This window comes from Lagopus leucura, unplaced genomic scaffold (genome assembly GCF_019238085.1).
Source record: "Lagopus leucura isolate 7727_CA_CO unplaced genomic scaffold, USGS_WTPT01 Super-Scaffold_100009, whole genome shotgun sequence".
In the NCBI taxonomy this organism is placed as follows: Eukaryota; Metazoa; Chordata; class Aves; order Galliformes; family Phasianidae; genus Lagopus; species Lagopus leucura.
In genome coordinates this window covers 18,969,046-18,993,101 of record NW_024962266.1, presented here as the reverse complement: position 1 = coordinate 18,993,101, position 24,056 = coordinate 18,969,046, and the positions used below count along the sequence as shown (strand labels likewise).

The 24,056-nt window shown below is 52.8% G+C and overlaps 2 protein-coding genes across 7 annotated transcripts in view; one reads left to right on the top strand and one right to left on the bottom strand.

Moving 5' to 3' along the window:
* The first annotated feature begins 1,093 nt into the window (after positions 1–1,093).
* Positions 1,094–3,383, top strand: HYI (hydroxypyruvate isomerase (putative)). The gene is made up of 7 exons (XM_042873420.1): positions 1,094–1,409; positions 2,060–2,174; positions 2,279–2,357; positions 2,499–2,548; positions 2,721–2,790; positions 2,933–3,067; positions 3,250–3,383. Exons 1-7 carry the CDS (start codon positions 1,102–1,104, stop codon positions 3,336–3,338), a joined length of 846 nt encoding a protein of 281 aa, XP_042729354.1. The 5' UTR covers positions 1,094–1,101; the 3' UTR covers positions 3,339–3,383.
* A 445-nt stretch (positions 3,384–3,828) lies between these two features.
* The window catches only part of SZT2 (SZT2 subunit of KICSTOR complex), a 54,366-nt gene continuing 34,138 nt past the window's right edge, over positions 3,829–24,056 (bottom strand). For 2 of the 6 annotated variants that reach the window (XM_042873411.1, XM_042873413.1), the window contains exons 49-73: positions 23,408–23,492; positions 20,797–20,973; positions 20,520–20,717; positions 20,079–20,248; positions 19,727–19,893; positions 19,247–19,344; positions 18,992–19,124; positions 18,755–18,882; positions 17,862–17,912; positions 17,147–17,277; positions 16,583–16,765; positions 15,946–16,216; positions 15,634–15,713; positions 15,190–15,315; positions 13,225–13,430; positions 13,013–13,106; positions 11,934–12,014; positions 11,438–11,512; positions 8,748–8,961; positions 8,313–8,496; positions 7,863–7,985; positions 7,098–7,599; positions 6,703–6,819; positions 6,238–6,306; positions 3,829–4,538 (exon numbers count right to left, since the gene is read on the bottom strand). In XM_042873411.1, the coding sequence (XP_042729345.1) occupies positions 4,395–4,538; positions 6,238–6,306; positions 6,703–6,819; positions 7,098–7,599; positions 7,863–7,985; positions 8,313–8,496; positions 8,748–8,961; positions 11,438–11,512; positions 11,934–12,014; positions 13,013–13,106; positions 13,225–13,430; positions 15,190–15,315; positions 15,634–15,713; positions 15,946–16,216; positions 16,583–16,765; positions 17,147–17,277; positions 17,862–17,912; positions 18,755–18,882; positions 18,992–19,124; positions 19,247–19,344; positions 19,727–19,893; positions 20,079–20,248; positions 20,520–20,717; positions 20,797–20,973; positions 23,408–23,492 (3,807 nt within the window). In that variant the 3' untranslated portion in view covers positions 3,829–4,394. The remainder of the gene's footprint in view (positions 4,539–6,237; positions 6,307–6,702; positions 6,820–7,097; positions 7,600–7,862; positions 7,986–8,312; positions 8,497–8,747; positions 8,962–11,437; positions 11,513–11,933; positions 12,015–13,012; positions 13,107–13,224; positions 13,431–15,189; positions 15,316–15,633; positions 15,714–15,945; positions 16,217–16,582; positions 16,766–17,146; positions 17,278–17,861; positions 17,913–18,754; positions 18,883–18,991; positions 19,125–19,246; positions 19,345–19,726; positions 19,894–20,078; positions 20,249–20,519; positions 20,718–20,796; positions 20,974–23,407; positions 23,493–24,056) is intronic. The other 4 variants (XM_042873414.1, XM_042873415.1, XM_042873412.1 and 1 more) reach the window with 3 other exon arrangements.

The following is a 24,056-nucleotide window of genomic DNA, read 5'->3' as shown; positions in this document are numbered from 1 at the left end:
AGTGACAAAACACCAGACTGCAATGCAGGAACTGCAGTTATAACAAGGGAAAATCAATGAAATACATTACCAGAGATAGAAAGGACCCATTAATTTGTAGAGCTCAACAGATGCACTCGCCGCTCACAGGGCAGGCTCGGTGCAAGAGCTCATAAACGCCAACCTCTCCTGCTCACGTCCACCTCTCGGGATCCAGATGTGGCTGTAGGGCAGCCCGACAGGAGCTCCTTCAGCCCCACGGAGCTCAGAGCCGGCTTGCACTGTGTGCACACACTGGTGATGCACTCCGGGGACACACACTGCAGCCCTGTACCCTGGCACAGCTGTCTATCACAGGGGACAGTTCTGATTATTGCTGAGAAGTGGAGTTGAGCTTCTTCTAATTGATTAATCAATAGCCTTAATTGAGTTGAGACTCTGTAATGGATCGTTTTGCTGCTGCTTTCCCCTTGGCCCGTACTGCCCTGACCCCAACACCTGCTGTGGGGCCACACCGGGACGAATGCTCGCAGGAAAGCACAGCCCTGGGACGTCAAGAGCGCAGCTGGGGCTGTTCTGCTCCCTCTTCCTGGCAGGGAAGCTGGTGCAGGCACGTCAGCGTGCTACTGGGGCACTGCACAACCACACAACCCCTTGGTGCCTGGACAAAGTCCAGGGACGGGTCCCGGTTATGACTCGGCAGAGAGGTCATGCTCCCGCCCAGCTCCGCAGAGCTGGTGGAGGTAAAACATGGTAAAATATGCACCGCGTGGGACAGGAAGCGAGCGCACCTTGCATAACGAGGCCCCGGTGCAGACAAGCTCCCCAGGAAACCAATTAACACAGCACGAGGCGTGTGTCAGACCAACACCTGGCAGAAACACCGCACGCCGGGAGGCGGCGTGCCGTGCCGTGCCGTTCTGTTCTGTGCCGTGCTCACCCAGCACGCCGCCCTGCAGCACCCTCAGCCCCACAGACCCACGCGCAGCCCGCCTTCACAGCGGCACTGCGAGATGGCGGTGCTGCTATTCCGTATCTCTGTACCCCGCCCACGGCAAGCGAGGCCACGCTCCTCCCTCCATATTCGCTCTCGCTTTGCATAGCCCCGCCTGCCCGCCCGCCATGGCGCTGCGCTTCTCGGCCAACCTCTCGTGGCTCTTCCCGGAGCTGCCGGCTCTACCGGCCCGGCTGGAGGCGGCGGCGCGCGCCGGGTTCGAGGCGGTGGAGGCGGCCTGGCCCGAGGGCTGCCCGGCCCCAGCGCTGCACGCCGCCGCCGAGCGGGCGGGGCTGCGGGTCGTGCTCCTCAACACCCCGCCCGGGGACGGGGAGCGGGGCGAGATGGGGCTGGGCGCCGTGCCCGGGCGGCAGGACGCCTTCCGGCAGGGTCTGGCCGAGGCCGTGCGGTACGCCCGTGCCGTGGGCTGCCCCAGGTAGGTGCGAGGCAGAGCCCCGGCGACGTCCCTCTCGGAGCCGGGGCTTCGGCTGACTTGCCCCGCAGTGGCACGCCGGGCTCCGTGCCCCGCCTCGCCCTTCGCGCCCCTGCCTGCAGCGCCCCGCGCCGTGCCGGACTGCCGCGTGCTGTGCGCGGCGCGAAGCTGCTCCGTCCCCTTGGTCCGCCCCGAGGCTCTTGTCGTCTGCTCCGCGCGGCGTTCCCCTCGCAGCTTTCCTTCTCCCCACCTGTACCAGCCGTTTCCCCCGTGTCACCACAGCGGTTGCTTTGTTGGGGGCCACGTGCTGTAGGCGTGTAAGAGATGAAAGTAGTGACACGACCCGCTCCAGAAAACCAGTGTCCCATTCACTTTGCATCGTTACTTTCCTCAGCAGCATAGACCAAGGTCCCGCACTGCCACACCTGTCAGAGTCTGCTTCTTTTCTGCATTAACAGCAATGCTGAAGATTGCTTGACTTCTCATTGCTCCTCCACCCAACAGTTCCCTAAGACTCCTTTTCCAGCCCCATTGTTGCACCCTGTGTGCAGCCTGTCATGGCCCATGCCAGGCGCTGTCTCTGTGCCTGCAGAGCAGTTGTGTCAGCCCCCACCCCTGGCCTGGGGATGGAGCTGAGCTCTGTGTGCCCACAGGATCCACCTGATGGCTGGGCGGGTGCCGCAGGGTGCGGAGCGGGCAGCAGTGGCAGGTGAGATGGAGGCCACCTTCATTGAGAACCTCAGGCATGCTGCTGATGTCCTGGCCCAGGTAATGGGGGAGTGGGTCCTCTGTGGGAATAGCTCTGAGGATGGAGAGTCGCCACTAACAGCATGTGGAGGCTGTGCTGCTGAGGGGACATTACTGTGTGACAGGAGGACATGGTGGGGCTGGTGGAGCCGATTAACAGCCGTATCACTGACCCACGCTACTTCCTGAATACCCCACACCAAGGTACAGCTCTCCCAAAGGCTCCCGCATGGGGGAAGAGGCAGCCCTGGCTGCTGTCTGAGCATAGAGGCAAGAGGTTGACACTGAAGAAACCCTGAAAACTTTAGTCTGGCATTAACCAGCTCTTATTTCTTGCACCCTCAGCTGCAGCCATCCTGGAGAAGGTGGGACGGCCCAACCTGAGGCTGCAGCTGGTGAGTGCAGCCCTGAGTGCGCAGCACAGCAGTTGGAGGGCAGCAGGCAACAGCATGGGCCTAGAGGCTGTGAACTCATTGTCTTCTTAGGACATAGAAAGAGGCGGGAAGTGTGGCACAGCCATCCTCCACCGAACAGCTGCAATGATTCTCTTGAATTTTCTCTTCTTAGGACCTCTTTCACTGCCAGATCATGGATGGGAATCTGTCACATAACCTGGAGACATACCTCCCACTCATTGGTAACGCCTTCTGTCTGACCTGGCTTCTCTGTGTCTCATGACCTGAAGATGGGGATAAGGGATGCTCTCAGGTCCCCCCATCCTATGCTGACAGATGGCTGCAGGCAGGGCTGCCTGGGGCACAGCCTCCCATCTCCCCCAGGTCATATCCAGATCGCACAGGTGCCAGGGCGGCACGAGCCCGACAGCCCTGGGGAGCTGAACTTCCCCTACATCTTCAAGCTCCTGGAGTCCCTTGGCTACACCGGCTATGTGGGCTGTGAGTACGCACCAAAAGGTGAGTGAGGCTGCGTGCTCTGAACCCCCCAAGCAGATCCCAGCATGGACTGGTCCTCCAGGACTGTTCAAAGATAGGTGTGACTGGGGGTGGTAGGCAGTGGGGTCCCTACCTGGAAACAAGAGCAGAAGCTGCTGTAGTTTGGCTAGGTTTGCCAGCACAATTCTTCATCTACCATGCAGGAGACACAATAGAAGGTCTTGGCTGGCTGCGCTCATACTGGGAGAGCAAAGGCATGAAACGTGGCGTGCCGAGAAAAGCAACAGAGTAAAGCAAGGAAAGCACTGGAATAAACGTCAAACCAATAAGCCTAAAATGAGAGTGTGTGTCTTCTGTTCAGGGATGCTGGGGCAGCCCTAGAGATGACAGGATGACATCAAGGTCATAGAAGCATCTTCACCTCTGGGCTGCAAATATGAGACTTCCAGTCCTCAGTGCTGAGGAAGCATTCACTCCGCAGGAAGGGAGTGAGTTTTCCAGAGTCCAGCTGGTGCCTGGAGTTGCAGGTTCTGGACTTCACCACTCTGCCTACCTCTTTCTGTGCTGTTCCCAAAGCTGCTGGCAAATGCCCGCAACAGCTGGGCGAAAAGGAGCAGGTAGGCCTCTCACAGGCTGCTCCTGCTCTGAGCAAGGAGGAGACTCAGTGCAAACTCAAGCCTGCCCTGCTCCAGGGAGAGCCCAATGGGGAACGGGTGCCTGTGCTGGCCTGAAGAGGCTTTCCCCATCCTGACCTGTGGCACAGGAGTGGGGAGATGATTCGATTTTATTTCACAAATATATCCATGGCTTTAATGTATCATCATTAATGTACACTTCCACAAAACCTTCCCCATGTCCATTCACCCTTCCTATCCCATTCAGTGCTCTCCTATTGAGAGCAAAGGGCTGGAAGCAGGCACCCCCTGCCTAAAGGTGCAGAAGTTTCCTCTTGAAGGCACCGTGCCACCGCCCTGCACCTCCATTTCCTTATCGGACAGAACTCACTGCAGGTGCTGAAGTCAACATCCCCAAGAGCTGCTCTGTTTCAGCCAGGCTACAACAGCCAACCCCCTGTCCCTGGCCTTTACAGACCATTCAAACCCACTAAAACCTGTCCCCAGGGTCACAGCAGCCAGCCAATGACCAGGGAAGGTGCAGGTAGGCTGGAGCCCAAGGGGAGCAGCAGGGCTGCCCTCACCCAACCCCAGGCTCATCACATTGGTGGCGTGCATGCTGCCAGCAGTGCTGTGAACAGGTCCCACAGCAGCCTGTTCCTCTCCGTCATCGCCCACAGCACAAGTGTGCACAGGTGCAGTGTGTATTCCTGCAGGAGGAGGTGGTGGCAATGCTAGAGCAGTCCTGTCCAGAGGTTGAAGCAGGCAGTGTTGATAACTGACTCCAGGTGGTGATACGTGGACACGAGCTGCGGCAGAGGGCTCTCACTGTTCTGGGGCTGCACAGGGAATGGCTCTCGGAAAACCACGGTGAGGCTCTGCCAAGAGGAAGAAGCAGGTTAGGGCACGGGATGGAAATGAACAGCCCCCAAGCTCGACTGCGTAGGCACCTGCTTGGCAGCATCAGGCAGGTGCTGGGAGAAGTCCCAAAACGCCAGCAGCACTACACTGGTACTTAGTTGAAGCCTCCTCCCAATTTTTGTGGGGGGAAAATGAGGCAATAAGGACATGCTCACTCTGTACCAGCCCCCATGCATCTGCAGTTCTGCCAACCCCAGCAGCAGCTGCCTTGGGAGTGAGGGGATCCTGCTGCCTCCACGGTAATAAGGGGTTCCAGGGAAATGAGAGGGAAATTTCTTCTTCAAAGGCAAAGAGTAGGAGTGGAACAAATAGGGAAAGGGAGGAGATTAAATGTAATAACTGCAATCCTAAAAATAAATGCTAGCTGCTCCATTCTCATTAGTAACTACGAAGCAGGCAGGGCGGGGGCAGAGGGGTGCTGAGTGTGGAAGGGAAAGTTGCAGGAACCAATGAGGGAGAAAAACGTGAGCAACTCTGCATTCAGATCAGCATTGTGGAGGCAGGACTCAGGACTTTGATGCTCTCCAGAGCCAAAACACAGCTCATTCAGTAGCCAGGGTCTCCTAACACACTTGTAAAGCCCCGAGAGGAGCTGTGCAAAACAGCAAATGCACTGCCACCATCAAAGACATAAGAGATTTGTGAGCCTAACTCGAACTGCAGGCAAGGCATTAGAGCAAGAACCATAAGGTAAACACATTTCTGTTTTACAGAGTGATGTGCTAATGCTGGAGTTCTTCCTTGATAAAGTAATATTTCTAGACAAAGGAATCATGGTGCATCTTATCTGAACTTCAGGAAAGATTCAGGAAGGTTCAGGGGTGTAGCACCACACGGGAAATTTAGGTTAGCTGAAGACACGAATGATTGCAAAAATAAGGTGAAGATGGTAGTGCTGAACAGGGAAGCAGTGGGCTGGATAGAGATCACAAACGGAGTTCCTCCAGGACAGGTTTAGGGACTCGCACTGATTTGTGCTTTAATGAGCATGGCACAAAGAAGAGGAGCACACTAATAAAATTTGAGGACCAATAAAAAAAAAAAAGAGCCCAAAGGAATTCTGAGAGGCCACAGGAAAGGGATGAATGCTAAATGCAAAATACAAAGTTAGGATTTCTGTCATGAGTTCATGGGGAGAGAGGAGGGAGGTGGTCTGGGCTTACCAATGATCACAAGGTGGCACTAATGAGACAAACACAAAGACAAACACTGGAGCAACGCGTGCTCTGGTGCTGGACTGAATGCACAAGATAGAGACAACTGTGAGCATGATCTGAAAGCAACCCTGTGGAAGAAAAGGGGATCAACTGCTCACTCTTCTCCAATATAAGAACAAAGGGGCATCAGATAAGAAGAGCAGAAGTAGGTCCAAAAAAGAACAAGCCAAGGAGGGCAGCTCTTTAGCCAGGCTGTAATGGCATAATGGAGCTGCAAGTCGTCAGAGCAAATCATGGGTTCTACAAATGACCAGAAGAAATAAAGCTGAAGGTATTAAATACAAAGGTTGTGGCAATTTAGCACAGCTAGACATATGTTGGGACACTATTTGGAAAAGGGGTCACAAGCTTCTTGACTTGTTCTCCCCACAGTGCACTTGCTTTTGGCCACTGCTGGATGAACCCCTGTATAGCTGCTCTCACATTCTCAAGTTCTTACCGTTTTTCCTGAATGAGAATCCAGAAACACAAGAACAAAGCAATCTGTGAACTTCTGGTTGAGCACAACCTGTCAAGAGAGCCACAGCACACATTCAAAAGGAGACAGCACAACCCCCAGGCAGGGTTATGAACACCCAGCCGGGGACACGTTGACATGCAGGATGAGTGGCCTGACACACTGGAGGTACAAGTCTGCTTGGCTCACAGGTTGCACTGCCAAACTGCAGGGACACACTTGGCATCACACTTTGTGGGGAAAGAAGAGACTGTTTAGGGGCAGGGAGGCAGACACTGCTGTGCCACAACAGCACACACCTTGCACTGCACCAGCAACAGCAGAGGGCAGCTTGACAGCACCCAGTTGTCCTGACAGCACCATGAGGCTCACGCAGTAGGAAGCCACAGCAGGCAGGGACCCTAGGAAGGGGAGACAGCTGCAGTTGGGCAAGGGGCTGGGTCTTACCAGGTACTGGGTGCCAGTTTCAGTGTTGTGGAAGTGCCGACAGCTCTGGGGAAAGCGGCTCAACAGCACTTTGATAAGGCTCTGGTACCAGGAGACTGTCATGGTGAGGAAGCATCCCTGTGGGTACAGAGAAAGGCTAAGAAATGGGGACACCAGCAGACACAGATGTGACAGCAGCAGTCAGATCCAAAAAAAGATGCATCTCTCAAAGCCCAGTGAGGCACACTGACCCAGGGCCAGTAACTCCCCATAGACGGATCTGTGCAGCCTCCTCTTTCTCCTGCCAGCTAGAGGACATACTCTTGCCTCTGCCTTCCCACCCAACAGGAATTGCATCCTGCAGGACCCAGTCCCTCCCCAGAGCAGGACACCATGACCACAGCCCTGCTACTCACCAGCTGTGGGTCCACATCCGCAATGGATTTCCCATGCACAGCATCAAGCAGCTCCTCCAGCTCCACCAGTGACAACTTGCCCAACTTCAACTTGTCAGAAGCCAGAGGCTCCAGAAGGAAGAGGCGCTTCCAGAGGTTGTCCCTGCGGCAGTGGCACTTGGCCAGCTGCACCATGCTGCTGAGCTGCTTCTGGGCCGAGGCCACTTCGGAGGCCAGCAAGGGGAAGAGCGGTGAGGTGTAGAAGAGTCCGGGCCCCACTTGGACTTGTTTGCCCCCAGCATAGAACTCGCTGCTGTCCTCCATGTCCTGCCACAGCTCCCGCTCCACCGGCTGTGGCCGCCCCAGGCTCGGCTCTGGCTCTGCTGCTTCCCACGCTGCCGGGCCCACCACAGGCTCCAGCACTTCTCGCTGCAAGTGTGGCAGCTTCTTGAAGCGCCGCATATCAGCTGTGAGCCGGGGGAATAGCTCCCTCTGGCTGGTCATGATCACGTAGAAACGCAACCTGAGAGCAAGACGACATTGTCACCAAGGGAAGGACTGCTCCTTTCTCAGCTGGGCTGCATAGGAACTGTGGGGCACTCTGTCAGGCTATAAGGGTGTTTCTCTGCCTAGAGGACAGACAGCACACCGCCCAGTCCTCTGCAAGGAACCTCCCTGGGCAGCACCACACTGGTCTGTGACGTACCAGACAAAGCCCACCCTCCCAGTGCCCTCCTCCCCAGTTAGGGAGCTTTGGTGATGTGGCTCAAGGCCCTCAGCTCTCACCGGAGCATGCGCCTCTCTGCTTCACTCTGCTCCTCAAATGGTGCTGCGCTGTGACACACCAGAAGGGACACATCAAAATCATCATGGTGACGCAGACCTTCTGAGTCTTTGTAGGAGCCTGAGCTGGGAGGAAAAGCAAATTTGTAAGAAGGGGACCTCACTTTGTTCTCACAGAGCTCTTGGTACTGTAGAATCGCTGGCTGTGTAGGATTCAACACCATAGGATTCCTCAGAAATGTTATGGGAAGCGAGGCAAGTGCACACGCACACGCACACACCCATATACACCACCTCTGCTGGGCATGATTTCCAAAAAGCTGAGCAGTACTGCTGCCTGGCACTATGTAGGACAGAGACAGCCTTGTTGGCACCTTAGGGCAATCTCCTCAGCTCTCAGGTGGCACTGGTCAGCCTCAGGCAGCTCCAGGAACTTGGAGCAGAGGCACTTACCTGTTCCAAATAGAGACCAGTGCATATTCATTCTGCTCTGTGCCTGGAGTCCCCTTCTTGTTGTCAGTGCCAGTAGCTGGCCGGGCCATGCGCAGCGGCTTCATGTGGTAGGTGTTGGCATGGTCAGCAATGTAGTTGTACAGCTGGTGTGCAGTGATCATGTTGGTGGGCAGGGCCAGCATGCCTAGTGGGGAAAGACACATTGCTGTCACAGGAAGGCAGAACACTGTCCTACAAACTACTCTGTGGGATACAGTTCTAAAGCAGTGAGCCTCCTTTCCACAACAGAGCATTAATGACTTCCCTACAGTGGGCGCCGTGTCACCCTCTTCCTGCCACTCACTGAATCAGATGTGTTCATAAAGCACGTGGAAATCTTCTGCCAACATATGGGCTGATGATCAATCCCCAAGTGATCACACGCTGGCTACTCACCTTGGAAAACATGGTTGCGACCAAATTTGGGGATGTCAGTGTGATGGGCAATGAAGTCCTCCAGGAAGCTGGTGAGATGGTACCCCTGGCGGAGCGTCATGTGGGAGCCCAGCAGATATTGGTGGACTATCCGCAAGTGGAAATCATAGCTGAATGAATGCACATGCATGAGGTCCCGCACCTTGTCACACTCCTCTGTAAAGAGCATGGAGAGCTGTAGAAGGAGAAGGAATGAAAGCAGGTGAGTTACCAGGCACCTCACAGCCTTCTGCAGAGCCTTGCCGACAGCAAGGCATGGCAGAACCAGCACAGCCACCCCTGCCCTGACACCACAGCAGGATGCAGCCCAGAAGCTATGTGCACAGTGCAAATAGCAGACTTGCAGACCTGATTCCTGAGGGCCCCAAGGGATCCAGCTTGGTGGCACCTTCCACATATGACCTTGCTGCTGCAGGTCTCCAGCAGCAGCACAAACCGACTGGCACTGCCTCCTTTTTGGCATAACATACATCCTCCCTTAAGCTGAAAGCCATGTGGACGTGAAGCAGGACACATCCCCATCCCTGGAGACATTCAAGGTCATGGATGGGTCTCTGAGCAACATGATTGAACTGCAGATGTCCCTGCTTATTAGAGGGGAGTTAGATTAGACAACCTTTCAGGTTCCATTCCATTCAGGGTCCATTCCAACCCTAACAATTCTATGATCCTCCTTCCATTTGAGCGCTGCTCTGCACAGCCCAGTCCTTAAGCAGGTACAGAATACACTGAGGCTGGAGCCCCATTGAGTTCTGGATCTATAGGTAAGGACTGACTTACTGAGTATCCCCTGGGAGCAAGAGGCAGCACAGGAACCCGTGCAAGTGGTTGTCAGAGATGGGCAACAATAGAGCTTCTAAAGCCCTGTACTCAGTAACAGAAGCCAAGCCTAGCTGCTGGGAAGCTGGATGATCTGGTGGCTGAGGTGTCAAAGAGCTTGAGAGAAGGCCTCACCAGCATTTGGCTGTCACCTCTACTCAGCGTACTGGTCATCCAGGGCAGCACCAGCCTGCACACACAGACAGCCACGCTCACACAGAGGCAGCTAGTGACAGGGGACAGTGTTGGTGAAGGTTTCAGCCTTGCCCTTGTGCTAGGAGCTCACAGTGCCATCATATGGTCTTTAAGCTCTATGACCTCTTTGGGCAGCTGAGCCACACCATGATCCCTTGGTTTAAGGACAGAATAAGCAGGGAACACCAGCAGGCAGGAGGTGTTGACACGAGAACAGTCTGCTCTCTGCACCCCCCTGTGTTACCACTGCCATGAGGCAGAGGGCAACTGCACATCCAGGATCAGTCTGGAGAGGAGCTTATAACTCTGCCCCAGAAAGGCAGGGCAAAGAGCAAGGAACACACAGCACTGCCTGCATGCAAGGACCCAAGGCCCATCCCATCCTCCTCCCAAGCTGTGCTGGCCACTGAAGCACATACAGCAGCCATTGGCACAGGAGGCTGGTGGCTGGAGCAGGAGGAGTAAAAGCACGGCCAGTGGGAGGCTCAGCCCTGCACTGGCAGGTCCTGCTGTGCCCAGCGTGGCAGCAGGAAGAGAAGACATACCGCAGACTCAGAGATGGAGCTGTGTCCCATGCAGCTCTTGCTGCGAACTCTGGCTGTAAGAGTGCCCTGATGGAGAGAGATGCACAGCCAGTGGGAAGAAGGACAAGGCACTGTGCAACCCAGTTCCTGCCCCTGCTCATCTTACAGAGGCAAAGAGTGGGATAAGCAGAGAGAGAGGGTGGAGGAGCCCAATTGCCCCATCTGAGGGAACTGCGAGCTGGTTTCAGCATGAGGGAAGGCTGGCCAGAGGTCTGCTACAAGCCCAATGCTCCCAGTGCTGTGCCCTCCCAGGTCAGCCAGAGAGCCTGGGCACTCCCTGCAATGCCAGCTGCAGCCTGGTAACCTGCCCTATGCAACACAGACTTCCCAGGAAAGGTCCAGCAAACCCTCAGGGATTGCAGCAAAGTCCAGGCAGGTTTTAAGCTTATATATGCCAAGAACAGTTCATGTAAGATGCAGCTCTGCTATGCAGCCATCTTGGAAAGGACAACATGGTCATGTCCCTCCTGTCTCAGGCAGGCTGGGGTCATCCAGCCTTTCTAAGCACCCATCCAGTGCCCTGGGACAGGCAGGAGATATTGACACACCAAAAGAGAAGGGAGCAGGCAGCCCCGTGGTGTGACAGAACAAGACACAGCGGTATCAAGAACCAGGACATGCAGTGCAGAAAATTACCTCCACTAGCAAAAAGCAGCCAGCTACATTCACAGATCCCTGTTACCATTCTGCTTCCCTTTCATTCAGTGGAAGCAGAGAACTTTCAGTTTTGATATACTGACTTTTCCCAGAGCAGTCATTTTTGCCAAAAATGATTTGTGTTCCTCTTGTTCTTCCCCAGTGTGTTGTCTCCAAAGAACAAGAGTCATCCTCTTCTAAAATCTTCTACCTCCTCTCACTGCACTCCCTTCTGCTGAAGCAACATGCTATGTAGAACGTGTGACTGCAGAAGACTCCGCAAACTTTTCTTTACCAGGAGAGAGCAAAGCATTCCATAACTTGCTGCACATGAAATGCTTACTCTGTCCTACAAATTACTGCCTCTCCCATAGCAGCACCTAGCCACAAGGAGCACCAGCTGTACAAAGCCATTACCTGAGAGTTCACAGACTGGCCCATGGGGATCCGTGAGCACTCCAACGCATACTGCTTCACACAGAAGTAATAGCCCTAGAGGAAAGAGCACATTGAGTACAGCATGGGCCTCTCCAAGGAAGAAGAGCCCATACAAGGCTGGCTGCACTTCACACTTGTCAATTCATCTGCTGGGCTAGGCCCCTGGTATTCTTGCTCCCTTCTTTTGTCTCCTCTTGTGTCTGAGCAAAGCAGACCTTGGGACAAACCAGCCAATATATGGCTGAGCACAGTGTGTCCCACCTGGTGCTAAGCTTTGCACGTTGTATTTGTTCCCTTCCAGGCAAAACTCACTACTCTTGGTCCCACAGAACTGCCCCTACAGTACTGCAGTACTGTGGAAGAGGCAGACAGAGTTGCATGTTCCTGCCACACTCCTCACACACACTGTGTCCTCACTGTAAGTCTGTCCCAAACTCCCTCCGACTGCTGTATTTTGTTTCTTTTTCTCTCTCACCTGGAAGGCCAACTCCATCAGCACAATCCCACCTGGAAGAGCTCTCTGCAGATGATAGATGGCAACAGCAGGGCTTGTGCTCTGGGAAGAGAAGGACAAAGCTGGAGAAGCTCTCTGCACAAAAAAACAGCCTGCACACCAGCATGCAAAGCTGCCAAGATGTTCTGTGGCAGAGGTGGAAGAAGAATAACTATCAACTGAGCAGATTCACTGGTAGTAAAGGAGCAGACATGCTAGAGAATGAAAACAATTCTAATAAAGCTAATAAGCAGCCTTCCAGAGAGCATGCCAGAGATGCTGCTGCTTTCACCTCCTGCCTGCTCAGGGCAGGATGTCTCCAGAAGAGGGCACAGTGAGCTAAGGGGTAATGCTGCCCACAGCACCCGACTCCCACCTCTCTGCTCAGTATTTCCCAGATCATCACAGCAGATATCAAAGGCAACCAGCTGGGATTTACAGCTTAGCTGCCAGGAAAATCACTAGCCTGCTGTTAAGCTGTTTCAGTGGATTGCTCTCCTCTTGTTTTAACTGCAAGTTGTTGTCTTGCCCGCAGTCCTGTACCAGCTTCACCCATAAGCAGGTACCAGAAAAGGGTGAGAACAGGGTCAGCAAATGTTATGCTTCCATCCTCCCTGGGTTTCATGAACCACAGGTGGTTTCTGCCTACCTAGCAATTCTGACGGATTCCTCTTCCAGGTTATTCTCTCTCAAACCCATATAAGCTCTTAGCTTTCACAAAACAATGACAAAGATCGCTGTTACCTGCTTGCTGCATTAAGAAAGACTCCTTTTGCTTTGGGACCTGCTCTTGATACCCTCATTTGGTAATGAAAATGACAGCAGTGAGTCAATCCCTCTCCCATCTGGCTGTGATTTGGTAGAGCTCTGTCCTGTCCCTCCCTCATTGCCTTCTTTACAAATGAAGAGCCACAGCCTGCTCAGCCTGTCTGCACACCAGTCTCTGCTCTCTCACATCCCTTCTGTGAAAAAATGATTCAAAAGGAACCAGAACTGCCCTACTTCTGCCCACAGCCTGATTTCCATCCCAGTTTCACTTCTTTAACAGCATAAGCACTCACCTTTGGACTCCCCTCTGCTTTTGGCTTTGTATAGGAAAAGGATCCTCTCCCCTCCACACCCATTGCTGCCAGAGCTCGGATCCGACTTGTGCTACTGGAAGCAACAAGAGAGAACCTTGAGCAGGGCAGCCAGCATCTCCTATTGTGCCAAGCCAGGGCAGAGCTCCATGTCAGCCCTTCCTCATTACCAAGATTCCCAGAACATCACTGACCTGCGAGTGGTAGGTGAGGGCGGCCGCACCTGGACCAGAATGAAGCCCATGCTCTGCAGGTACTGGATGTATTGCTGCAAGAAGGCATTGCACATCTCTTGCAGCCAAGGCTCCTCCTTCAGCTTGCAGGGCAGTGATTCCGTCGAGTCACAGCTGTGGCTGCGGTCTCTCCCTGACGCTGCAGAATCATTTGAGCGGTGGCGCTTCTGGAAGAAGAAAGAATTTCCTAAGGAGAGTTGCTGTGAGAGGGGATGCTCAATGGGACAGCACCAGAACGATGAACAGAAGACAGACTTCTCTCTGCCAGAAAGCAGTAACAGCCAACCTATGGTACATGCAGCAATGCCAGATCCAGTACTCACTCAGCCCTTGACTGACCTAGCAGCACTGGAACAAACTATTGGAAGAGGTTCACTGCAGAAAGGGTAACTCTCATCTCCTCCCCAGAACGGCTATCATAGTCTTGATAGCTCACAACTGGTTCACAAAGCTCAGTGGTGCTCAGCTCCTGTTGCCAAGTAAGAATCTGGTCCTCTTATGAATCCTTCCGACATCTCAGGTTTTATTACTGGCTTAGTAGTTTAGTAACATTACATGAATAATATTTTCTTTTCACCATTTTCAGCCCTCCTTCTGATGTATTTGAATTTGACAAGGCTCCTTGTCTTTGTGCTGTGAGACTCTAAGCTTTCTCTTCTTGATTTCTCTCCTTTGAGCAGGTGGATGCTCTCACGTGTTTCTATCTGCCTTTTCATTTAGCTACCCTACAAACAGTCTCTTTATTTTCTTTATTAGGGTTTCTCCAGCTACTCTCTGACCTTACCTTCTCTGAGTCCCTGCAGTTCAGTGCCTTTGCTATGAGATGCTGGACTCACACTTGCCCACATGAAGACATTCATCCATAAGTATTTGGATCCATTTTAGAAAGGTGTACGAATACCCATAACATTAGCATGCCTTTCTAATGTATTCTAAATGGTTTGCCTTTTGCATGAAGCTGTCCATGAACTGCAGAAATCCACTGGGCTGCCTGCTTTGCTCCTACAGGCTCCGCAGTCAATGTTCAATATGGGAGAAATTCAAATTCCTACCCCCATGATGCTCTGCTTTCCTGGAAACCAGGTCCTGCTCCCACAGCACCACTCACTTCACAGATTGCTCAAGGCTCTCTCTGAGCTCTTCACAGTCTTTTCCTGTTCTGATCAATCTGAACCACTACGGGGTGTCTCAAAGCTTGGCATCTCATTTGTACTGAGATACATTTTCTGGTGATACTGAACCCAATACACAACCTCAGTGCCCTGCTCCCAGGCTCTTTAAATTGAATGGCCAGTTTTCATTTTGTTTTGTTCCTAAAAACAAAGTGAAGTTTTCATTTTGTGATGATAGTTTTCCATTCTTTCATGAGCGCTCAATTTCTGCAGCAGCCTCTGTTTAAAGACAGCCAGAATCCTTCTGACATTTAGATAAATTACCACAGTCTTTTCTTCCCTTCTGACACACACACAGACCACGAACAGCCGGTATGACATCTGCACAGGTTAGACTCTGTCAGGCTGCAACCTGCTCAGGATTCAGGAGGCTTGTTTTCAATTGTTCCAGCTATTTGCTGGGTCTGGACAAATTTTATCAGGTCTGGCTACTGAACGTATAGAGAGAGGTTTAGCTTCCCCAGCAGACAGCGTGCTGATGGCTTTGCTAGACTCTACCTCTGGATTCCCTGGGTAGCAAAGGGAAGTCATTCTTCCCAGGGATGGTATGACTGCACAAAGAAGGCTTTGAGGACCCAATCTTTTTCTCAGTCTCCATCTTCACCATGGTGGATGCCCTGTTCTAAGGTTGCAAATTCATCCCATAATGCAGGGGTTGGCTCAAAGCAGAACTATCTTGGGAAAAAAAAAAGCAAAGTCATCCCTTTTTCCAGCACACAAAAGTCAAACCCAGCTGGCTTCTGCTAACACTCACCTTCCCCTCTACCTTGCCCTGCTGGTCAGCCTGGATCTGCTGCCGGAAGGCTGGGTCGAAGAGCAGTGGGGTAGCACAGTAGTGAACAAGGCGTGAGGACTGCTTCAGGGTCTCCAGGTCTGACAGCTGCACAGCACAAGAACACAGTTACAAGCACACATCCCTCACCAGGACCAGGACCAAGTTATTTGCAATACTATCCTGCTGCTCAAGTGGGAATTAAACTTCAGATGCAACCACTCTGTTTTACAGCCCTTTCTGGGCAGCAATGACTCATTAGCAAAGCTCTAGAGGCCAGCAGGCCCAGAAGTTCAAGCAGAGAGCACTGCTCCACAGCCAGATGCCATCCCCAGCATGAATCCCAATCTGAGCTCCAATGCTCCCTCCTACAAAAGGAATGCTGGTTTTGCCAGTACTCTGTACAAAGGCTCAGTCTGCACTCACACTGATAGGCATGTTTGACTGTGCTGATCTCTGCTGCCAGGTCACAAAGAGATTCTCTATCTTCATCTGCTTCTCCAATTCTAGAGGAAAGAGAACAGACAGATGTATGAAGCCACAGCCATTCCAATACACACCCACCCCATCCTCTATCCTCCCAACGCTGGCCATAACCCATCCTTTCACAGCATCCTGGCAGGAATAGCTGACAACTGCCCCTTTGCCAGAACTCATTCTGCTTTTTTCACTCCTTTTCCAGGAGCAGGAGTGTGATCAGGCAGTTAGGCTCTAGTCCCTGCATGCTTCTTGCTTTACCTTTCCTCTCCATGCTTTTGATTTCCAGGAATTGGGCCCCATGTCGAGCCACAGGGTCAAAAGGTCCCAACTCTGGACCATGGGGTATGCGTTTGATAGTGGTCACATCCCGCAGAGCTTCGTCAAAGGGCACCACATCAGGATGGAAATGCAGAGATGGCAGGCTGCGTGCAGAGCTGCTCAGCCGGCCTTGCTCCTTGCTAGGTGGGGGACACGAGCTCCGGATCAGCGCATCCACCTCCAAAGTGGAGTTCAGGAAAGGATTTGGCTCCTAAGAAAGCAGAAGCAGCCACGAAAGACTCTTTACTGCTAGTTATGGAGCAAGAATCCATAAGAATAGAGTGGATCCAATTTTGGTTATCTACAGACATTTGCTGGCCTTCTCTACCACCTGTCCAGAGGACAATATTGCTCTAGCATGCAATAGGAAGCCCATTCCGCAGGCTCCTCCACCCTAAGTATTCCAGCCACTAATAATGCCAACAGCAGTAATCTGTCAGGACACGTTCTGGTTGGACATATAACCACCTGAAGATGCCTTGCCAACCAGCCCACAAGTACAACCTTCTTAGACCCCAGAGCTGCCAGAACTCCTCCTGATGGGGAAAGAACTGCTCTGTCTGGCAGGGTGCCCTACCTGCTTGCTGTCCTCATGCCACGGTGGGTCCATAAAGCAGTGGTGGTGGAATAGTCCCATCTTCTGGCTGATCAAGCAGTGCACAATGTGGGAGCGGGCATTCTGCCACTGCAGCAGACGAATGAGTGAGCAGTTCAAGTTGGCCCCCAGGTCTGGGGACCAATTGTAGGTGTAAAGCGTCAGCTAGAAAGAGAAGAGGGGGAGGAAGGTTGAAGGATCTGCTTAGAAAAAGGTGACAGGCTGCCCCAGGTGCTCTGGGTGGGACTTGCTGGAGCTCCAGCTGCTTTCAGATAATAAGGCTGGAACAGAGCTAGTGACACATGCTCATTTATTGCAACCCTGTTAATAGTTCCAGCAGCAGGTGGCAGCACAAGTAAAAGGTTGATGTGACCACTGCTATAGGAAGAGAAAGGGCAATTACAGCCCACGGTGAAATAGGAGGAGTCAAGACAGCTGCAGGGAGCCCCCTACTCTGCTGTGGCACAGGGCTTCTGCCTGGGGCAGGTCAGCTGCCTACAGCAGCATGGCTTTCAGGAGACAGTATCACAAAGGCATCACTGTTACCTTTTTGTCAACAATCTCCATGAAGAGGAACCTCTGTCGGGGTGCCAGGTCTCGCCCAACAATGCTTGGGTCAGAGCCTCTCTCTGCCGAGCTGAATTCCATGGCCTCGAAGCGCTGGAGCCCTTTGTGAGCTGAAAGAAGCCAGAGTTATTGCCCTCCATACCAGTTCATCCCAGAATGACACAGTGTTGTGCCATGATACTGCTCAGCTCATCACTCTCAAAGGACAGTTGAACACAGCCCACACAATGGTATTTTTCCAATCACAACCCAAAGCCTCCCCTCTCGGGACCTTTGTTCACTTTTACACTTATTAACAATGCTGCCATGGCAACCTGGTGTGATCACTCAGCATACCCTGGTTCTGCTCTTTGATGTTTCCAGTTACCTTATGGCATGGTCCCAGCACTATCTTTAATCTTGTCCATACCACAACAAATCCCAGATGTTAGCATCATGCATGCAATTGTGAAGCTTAACTGAGCAGAGAAGAGCAGAGCTCCTCTGCAAGCTATATGTTTCCTATGATGCATTTCTGGCATTAGAAGAGCACGACAGCAACCACGAGACCTGACTGTGGATGTGCACAATGAGTCCTGCCACAGCATCACCACCTGCAAGCCAGCTTGGAGCCTTGTGCAACCTGGCCACTTTGCCCAAGCAGCTGTTGCTCAAGCCAATCGCTCCAGCAGCACCATGCTGAACAGGAACTTACGTCTGAACCTGTGAGCAGGTGGGACTGGCTGCTCCTCCTCGCTGCTGCTGTCTAAAGGTAGAGACAACATCAGCTCCTCAGAAGGAGCACAGTCCAACTGTGCTAGATCAGCCAAGCCCAGTGCTACCCCTCCTGGGACCCAGCGTAGTTGTGGGAGAGGAAGGGATAGCAACAGCACACATCACTTGGACCACAAGCACGCACCACCAGCTCAAAATTTCCCAGCAGGGTGACCCATTTTCCCCACCTCAAGAGCTACGCTCCAGACAAGCTTGTCTCAGCTCTGCTGTGCCTAGCCAAGAGGAAGCAGAAAGGTATTGGCAGAGCACCTGGGAGCACATTCCATGCTGGATTCCAGATCCTGACAGGTCAGCTTGTCTTTGCTAATTGCTGAAAAAGGCTATGAAAAGTGAGCAGATGACAATGGGTAAAGAGATGTTTTTGCTCTAGTGACATGCTCGCCCCACATGGAAGGACCTGGATTGCTAGTCCCAACTGAAAAGAGGCCTCAGTCATGCTGAGCTGTGAGCACTTGCAGTGAGCAGTGCCTCATTTTGGTGACTTCTGCAAGCACAGCTGTCCTCTGCACTGCCCAAAGGAGAGGCTCGCTCAGTACACTTCTACCAATTAAAGGAGTAGGTTGTCTTGTGGAGGACAAAGCTAACAGGTCACAATATCAGAGCACCCATCAGCTTTTCCAGAAGGCCCGGGCTGAACTCAACTCAGGGTGCTACTCACCGAGAGACTCTTCCCAGGAAGCTTTAGACAAGGTACTGGGAAGAAGTAGTGTACAAATATGATTACTTCACCCACAATGCAGGATAGGAGTTTGAAGAGTACCAGGAGCAGGGTCTTTTAGCCAACCATAACCAGTGTCACAAGGCAGTACTCACCCTGCTCCGTGCTGCAGCGCCACTGGTGGAAGTTGCGTCCCAGCAGGATGAAGTGTCTGACAGCTGCAGGGCGAGGGCTGGCACTCTGACCAGGTTTATAGGGCAGGAAGGCAGTGCTCCGATGGCAGCTGCAAAGAAGAGCACCAAAGGTGGCTGATAGATAGAGACATGGGTATAGAGGCTGGCATATGAGCATCTTCCAGTGCCAGATAGACTCCTGTAGACTGTGTAACTCACCAGATCTTCTCAAACACCTTGACAGTGGTGTCACTTGCTAGGGAAGTGACCAGGCTCACCACTTCCACCAGAATGGAGGACAGGAGGAAACGGGACACAATCTCTGCTGAGCACTGTTGCACTGATGGGCACCCTGCATAGTTTGGAAAGAGACAGAGTGCACAACTAGCTAGAGATAAGCAAGGAATGAAGAGGAATGGCTCGGTGCTGTGTGAAGAAGGAAAGAAAGGCCCATCCCCAGCCTGAGATACATACCCAGGTGGTTCATAAATGCCATCCACTGCTGGCACGTTTGATTGAAGAGCGAGTGCATGGTGCCTACATCTCCTTCTTCCAACTGGCAGGTTCGGCGCCTGGGAGTAAAGAAATGCAGCACGATTATACCAGATCTCAGTCTTCAGCAACAAAGGCAAGAAGATACAGTGGTTCTTTTCCAGATCCAGAAGGGAAATCCCAGGGAAACCCCTATTTCAGTTGTTACAGCCCTTGCACTTAGCAGTGACAGATGTGCAGGACCTACAATGCAGGGAAGGAACAAGGACTAGTAGCCGGTTTCACAGCAACACTCTAGCATGAAGGCTTGAGGCTTTCTGTGTGAAAGGCTGCTCTCCCCTAGCTGGCTGCATAAGGGAGACACCTCAAGGAAAGGGGACACGGTCCAGAGGGCTACGATGCACACAGAGCCAGTGGAATCTGTACAGCAGCCAGACGAGAGCAGCGCCCCGGCTGCCTTACCGCTGTGCCTGCTCCAGTTCAGCTGTGGCTGTGGCCCTGTCCTGGCTCAGATGCTGCTTGACATTCTCAGTCTTATGCCGCCGCCTTGTGCGAGCCTCTTCTGGCCTCTCCAGCACAATGTCATCAGTAGTCTTGGGGCTGCCCAGCTCCGAGGACTCAGGCTTGCTCTACAGAGAGGCGGTGCAGGGTTAAGGCTCTGCATACCCACAGCTCAGCTGTTACCCTGATCTCAAATCCCATTACCAGGCCAAACCTCCCTACCCCATCCAGATTCCTCCTTTCTCTTCCTCCCAGTCTGATGCACCACCAGACTTGCTGGCCCTGCTTCCCACCAGACCCTCAGCAACATTACCAGCATGTCCCAGAAACTGCGGCGTCCCAGCTTGCTCGTGGGTGTCACCGGCTCCCCAGGGCTGGCTGAAGGGGCAGAGGTGAAGTGCAGGGGTGGAGGACAGCTTTTGCCAGCCCCACCAGTGCCCATGGCCAGACCCTTGGTCTCTGACATGGTTCTCCTTAGGCCTGCTGTGGAAACAGAGCAAGCCATTCACTTCAGAGCCTTCCACTGTGACATTTATGTGCCACCATGGCTGCCCAGATAGAAAGGAGCAGCCCTCAGTGTCACTTAGCAAAGTTGATTCACTCTAAAGATTTCTTCCAGCACTACTTCTATGGTGGGGCACTGAACAAGTGACAAGAGGCAGGAGTGCTCTCCTCCAGCAAGACCAAGCTCCCTCAGGCAGGAAGAGCAAGGCTTGCGGATGGCTCGAGGTGCCCATCCCACCCCAAATCTCACCTGCAGAGCTCAGCTCCTCCAGGTCTGGAGCGCTCAGTGGGCAGGAAGCCTCCACGCAGAGCGGGGCTGGCAGCACGAGGAACTCCATGATGGCATCGCACAGAGCATGGCGCAGAGCCCCACGCAGCTTCTCTGACAGTTGCAGCAGACTAATGTTGCCTTTCTCCCAGATGTCCAGGCGCACCAGCACGCAGGGCTCTGTGGAGAAAGGGCAGCCCCACTCAGCTCAGCACCCACACCTTCTGGAGGTGTTGTGGGGGATGCAGAGGCACCCTACCTGAGTGCTGGGTGCCAGGCTCTGGCTGGTGCTTGCTAACCGCAGTGAGGCTTTCAAAGTCGGCATCCCGTAGCAGGTCCATGATGGGCACCTTAGGACAGTCAGGTCTCTCCCCATGGGGCAGCGTGGTGGGGCTGCCATTCTCATCCACAAACGTCAGTGCAATGCATGCAATTCCTACAGGGAAGCCCAGGACAGCCTCCGTCAGCACAGCACCGGGCACGCTGCTGCAAGCCCAGCTGGCAACTAACAGAGCAGAGTGACCACCCCACACCTGCACACCAGGCCTTGGGGCTGAGCCCTTGCCATGTGGATTTCACAGGGCTGTGGGTGCACAAGGCAGGCAGGGCCCACAGGAGGGGAAGCAGCCAGGGGAGAGGGAGCTAGCTGTGCTCGTTGGGAGTCAGGGCAAAAAGCAAGGCCTTCAGCACAGGGTGTCCTCACCACCCTGTCACAGTAGCTGTCACTTTGCCCTTCAGAAATTTCTTGGGTCACCCAGCACCATACACAAAGAGAAAGCATCTCCATTTGCCTCAGGAGGGCCACTATGCAGAGAAGTCTGGGATGGGGCTCAACACCCAGAGGTTGGGGCCCAGATGTTCTCCAACAGCCCTGTTGGGTCACATGGGACACTGAGTCCATGCACAGAAAGCCTACACATGGCACTTTGCTGCAAACTCCACTCATAGCACACTCCCCACTGTACATCTGTATAAGATGAGGTGCCTTTCTCATGCATTCCTACCAGCACAACTGAAAACAAAGCAGGCTGACACCTAATATTAGCCTAGACTCACTTGGAGTAAAATTCAGGCCCTACCTATAGCCTCACTCACACACCTGCACAACTCTGAGATGTAGAGCAGCTGTACGGTAGCTGGTGCACAACCCTCATGCAACACACCCTGGGCCACGCAGAAGCCCCGCTATGACCCACAGCAGGATCAGGAACTCCCTCCCCACAGCCCAGCTCGCGTGCCAGAGTACCAAGGAAGTAGCAGTGGAGATGCAGCTGTAAGATCCAAACTCTTCACTATCATGCTACATGATCCCACCCCCTTTCAATGCCTCCTAACTAACCAAGGCAGCACTCAGGTGACTGGATGGCACAGCTGTCCCAACACTGGCAAGATGCAGTGTGTCTAGATACAAAACAGATACAAAGGAAAGGGCACTGGGATGCAGAGAACTGCTCCCAGAGGAGGGAAGGAGGCATTCAAATAAAAGTGTAGCACACACTTGCATTCGCCGTGAGGAAAGAAAACTCTACAAGCACCACTCTAATTGAAGATGACTACAGGAGCTGCCTCATCTTGTAGGTGCTCTGCACCAGCCTTTGACATGACTCTACTCTCCCTGAGACAGACACAGGAACAACTATTTATCCAGCAAAAAACAAAAGGAGAAATGTATAATCTCCTCAACATCAAAGGTAGAGGAGACTGGGCCCCTGTACCTCACTCCCTTTGGAGCCTCAGACAGAGCTCTCCTGCCTTACCCAGCTCTTTGCTGCAGCACAGCAGCTTTTTGGGATGGAGGTGTCCATGCAGGGACATCAGGAGCAGCAGATTTGCCCCATATGACAACTCTCTCTCTTTAAACAGAGAAAGGCATAAACTCTTCTGCTTGACAGTAAGTCCCATGCTCACCAGAACAACACTTGATGGGGGCACTAGGAAACCGTTGTCTCCCATTTATAAGGGGCTCTCCAAGCTTCCCTGACCCAGGTTCTCTGAAATACAAAGCACACATCTAGCACAGCCCTGTCACTGTGGCCCTTCAGTAAGTAAAGGGAACTCCTATCCGGGTCACAACCTGGGAGGGTGATGATGCTACACAAGAGTTTGAAACTACAACTGAAATATCATGATCTCTTTAAGGATAATGTGACCATTCTGATCTGTGGGGAAAAATAAGGATGTAGAACTTGATAATCCACTGTTTGCAAGCAGATTCTATTTGCTCATTTATCCAGGCAGCAAGAAAAAGGTGACTCAGCTAGACAGACATACATACACAAACACAGAGGAGTCAGAGCTGAAGCCACAGCACAAGGAAGACAAGAATAGCAGGGACCAGAGGGGCCAGGGAGCTGCGTGGGAAGGGGAACTAGGATAGTAGTAGGAGCCAGAGGTGCTACCTTGGAAATGGGAGAGTGGAAAGAGGTGCTGCACAAGGTCCGACATGGTACCTACACAACAGAAGAACATTCAGACGGGACACAGCAGGACTCACAAAGTGACCACATGGCCTTGACACAACATGATATGACAGCCTGCTGCAGAACTTGCCCTATCCAATCCCTTTTCCAGCAGTCCACAGATAAGAGCAGAGGGCATTGTCTCCACAGCAGCTACCATCTAGAGCTGCTTCATACAGCAACCTGACAAGCTCCGTGGGAGTCCTTAACTTCATTCTACCATGCATGGTTGTGCAGACTCCCAAGCAAACTCTTTGCACACTCCTCAGCTACTGGAGAAAAACACTGCCCTAACACTGAGGTCATCCTCAGTGATTCAGAGCTCGTCAACGTGGGAAGTGGTTCCCCAATGCACAGTCCCATATTCTGCTTCAAAAAAAAAAAAAAAAAAAAAAAAGTTGAGCACAGTACCTTTGCCACCAGTGCCTTGGCCTCCAGGTTTGTTGTACAGGTAAAGATCTTGGTCAGGGACACCACCACTGTGGCTTAAGTAGTGCTATGGAGAGCAAGGAAAAAAATGTGACAGCATCTGGAGTACCTGCTTTTACCAGAAGTAGAGGCCCATGCATGCATGTGCAGAGCTCATCTCCAGGCCTGTAACAAGCAGCTCAGATCTATTTAAGAACACTTGCCAGCAGATTCGGCCACTGTTTGGCAGAAGGACCCTCTTACAGCTCCATCCAGAGTTATAAGGCTGTACACCTGGCCTCATCTTTCATCCTTAACAGTCATGCTGAAGGAGCAGATAGCTGCTCCCACTTTTAACAACTCTGATGTTCCAAACCTTAGATCCTGGCCACACAAGGACCAAGGCTCAGCCTTCCAAGGAGGTCTTCTCTCATGCCCCTGGAAGAAGACTGTGAGCATGAACTCTGCAGCTGCTATTTCCCACAGAGCAGTAACCACTCCAGTAAAAGCAAGGCCTGTCCAAGCCTACACCAGGGTCATTAGAGACTGCCCACAGTCCTGAAAAACTCCTCCACACTTGAGTATTCACTGTTTGTTCCTTCCTATACATGGCAGGGCTGAGAATGCAGCGGCTGAGCTACCCCAGAGAGAG

Excerpts from the sequence above, each read along its gene's own strand:
- HYI (XM_042873420.1), top strand. The coding sequence starts at position 1,102 with ATGGCGCTGCGCTTCTCGGCCAACCTCTCGTGGCTCTTCCCGGAGCTG. Across the intron at positions 2,175-2,278 it reads CTGCTGATGTCCTGGCCCAG|GAGGACATGGTGGGGCTGGT; the intron begins GTAATGGGGGAG and ends ACTGTGTGACAG. Across the intron at positions 2,358-2,498 it reads CCTGAATACCCCACACCAAG|CTGCAGCCATCCTGGAGAAG; the intron begins GTACAGCTCTCC and ends TTGCACCCTCAG.